Genomic DNA, 1,354 nt, shown 5'->3' with positions numbered 1-1,354 from the left:
TATCGGGGGGGGGAGGGGGGATTTTTTTTAATAGAAGTTGTCTTTCAGGGAGTCAGGACCTAATCCAATTAAAATGAACTCGTGCTATTATTCTTAAATATAATCTTTTTGGATCCATATTCTTTTCTGTACACCACAGTAGGGATTTAATCTAAGCTGGCTTTTGTTATTCTTCTGAAGTGGTAGTATATTAAATAATTTCCCTATTGCCAAACACCTGTTAACATTTTTAGTTGCAAGATGCATTATATTAAAAGCTACTCGGTACCCATACCTTGGGGGGGATCCTGCTTGGGTTGTTGATGCTGAGTGTTCTTCTTTAGTGACTTTCCTGCAACTGAAACAACAGGGGGTTTTGTTGCTACGGGGTGTACTTATAGCTGGTTTAATGTGCTGAACTTCGAAACGCTATACTACCGATGTTGGTATCACAAGTTCCCAAACAAAAGGTTTAAAAAAAACCCCAAAAAACCAGACCCTGCCAGGTTAATCCTCACCCTTGTGTAGAAGGGATTGGGGTGAAGGAGAACTCTGATCAGGAGAAAGGAGTAGATTAACTAGGTGAGTGTCGAAAGAATATATTCTTCCCAAGTACTGCGTTACCACTACAGAACAAAAAGGTCTGTTGGAAAGTAGAGGTGTTGCTACAAGCATGAAGACATTGACTACTGAGCAGTTTTAATAGAAAGCTGTGGTCAAAAAGTGATAGTCTCTTTTTTTCTTCTCTTTTATTCTAGTTGAATGGATTGCTGCAGTCTCCGTAGCTGCTGGAGCAGCTGCTGTTGGGTATCTCGCTTACAAAAAATTTCTCTCTAAAGACAAATGCTGCAAAGCAATGGTGAATCCCCATATCCAGAAGGATAACCCCAAGGTAGTCCATGCATTTGATATGGAAGATCTGGGAGACAAGGCTGTGTACTGTCGTTGTTGGAGATCTAAGAAGGTAAGAGAAGAGTAAATGGTCCAATTTTGTTCATGTGCATGCATCTTTCAACAAAACTATTGTCAAACTGCTTTATTTAGAGGGAACTGTTACCATAAGCTGGCAAATTAAAAACTTTCTAAGACTCAATTTGGCGTTTTAGAAAGCAGGCATTCTTTATTGCGGCACCAGGCGCACAGGGGATCGCTCCACCTAGTGTGCGCGCTGAATCTCTCAATTACCAGAGTTATGTACAACCAGAATATACATATTCATTGAATTTCATTAGCATATTCATGTTATTTCCTGAAACTCATTAACATATGTAAGAGTCTTTAACGCATGTGCTCTTATGTTCATTGGTGGTCTCTCAGGGTCCTCTGGTGGTCGTCGATAGTCTTCCTCACCGTGTCCGCTAATTGAACTCAGTCT

General features: G+C 40.4%; 1 protein-coding gene across 1 annotated transcript in view; it reads left to right on the top strand.

Annotated features, from left to right (window-relative positions):
• CISD1 (CDGSH iron sulfur domain 1) overlaps positions 1-1,354 on the top strand; it is a 20,397-nt gene that overhangs the window by 5,531 nt on the left and 13,512 nt on the right. The window contains exon 2 of the mRNA XM_009275079.2: positions 738-943. Coding sequence (XP_009273354.1) covers positions 738-943 — 206 coding nt within the window. The remainder of the gene's footprint in view (positions 1-737; positions 944-1,354) is intronic.

This window comes from Aptenodytes forsteri, unplaced genomic scaffold (assembly GCF_000699145.1).
Source record: "Aptenodytes forsteri isolate BGI_AS27 unplaced genomic scaffold, ASM69914v1 Scaffold320, whole genome shotgun sequence".
In the NCBI taxonomy this organism is placed as follows: domain Eukaryota; kingdom Metazoa; phylum Chordata; class Aves; order Sphenisciformes; family Spheniscidae; genus Aptenodytes; species Aptenodytes forsteri.
The sequence above is the reverse complement of the archived record's forward strand: the minus strand, read 5'-3'. Positions and strand labels throughout refer to the sequence as shown.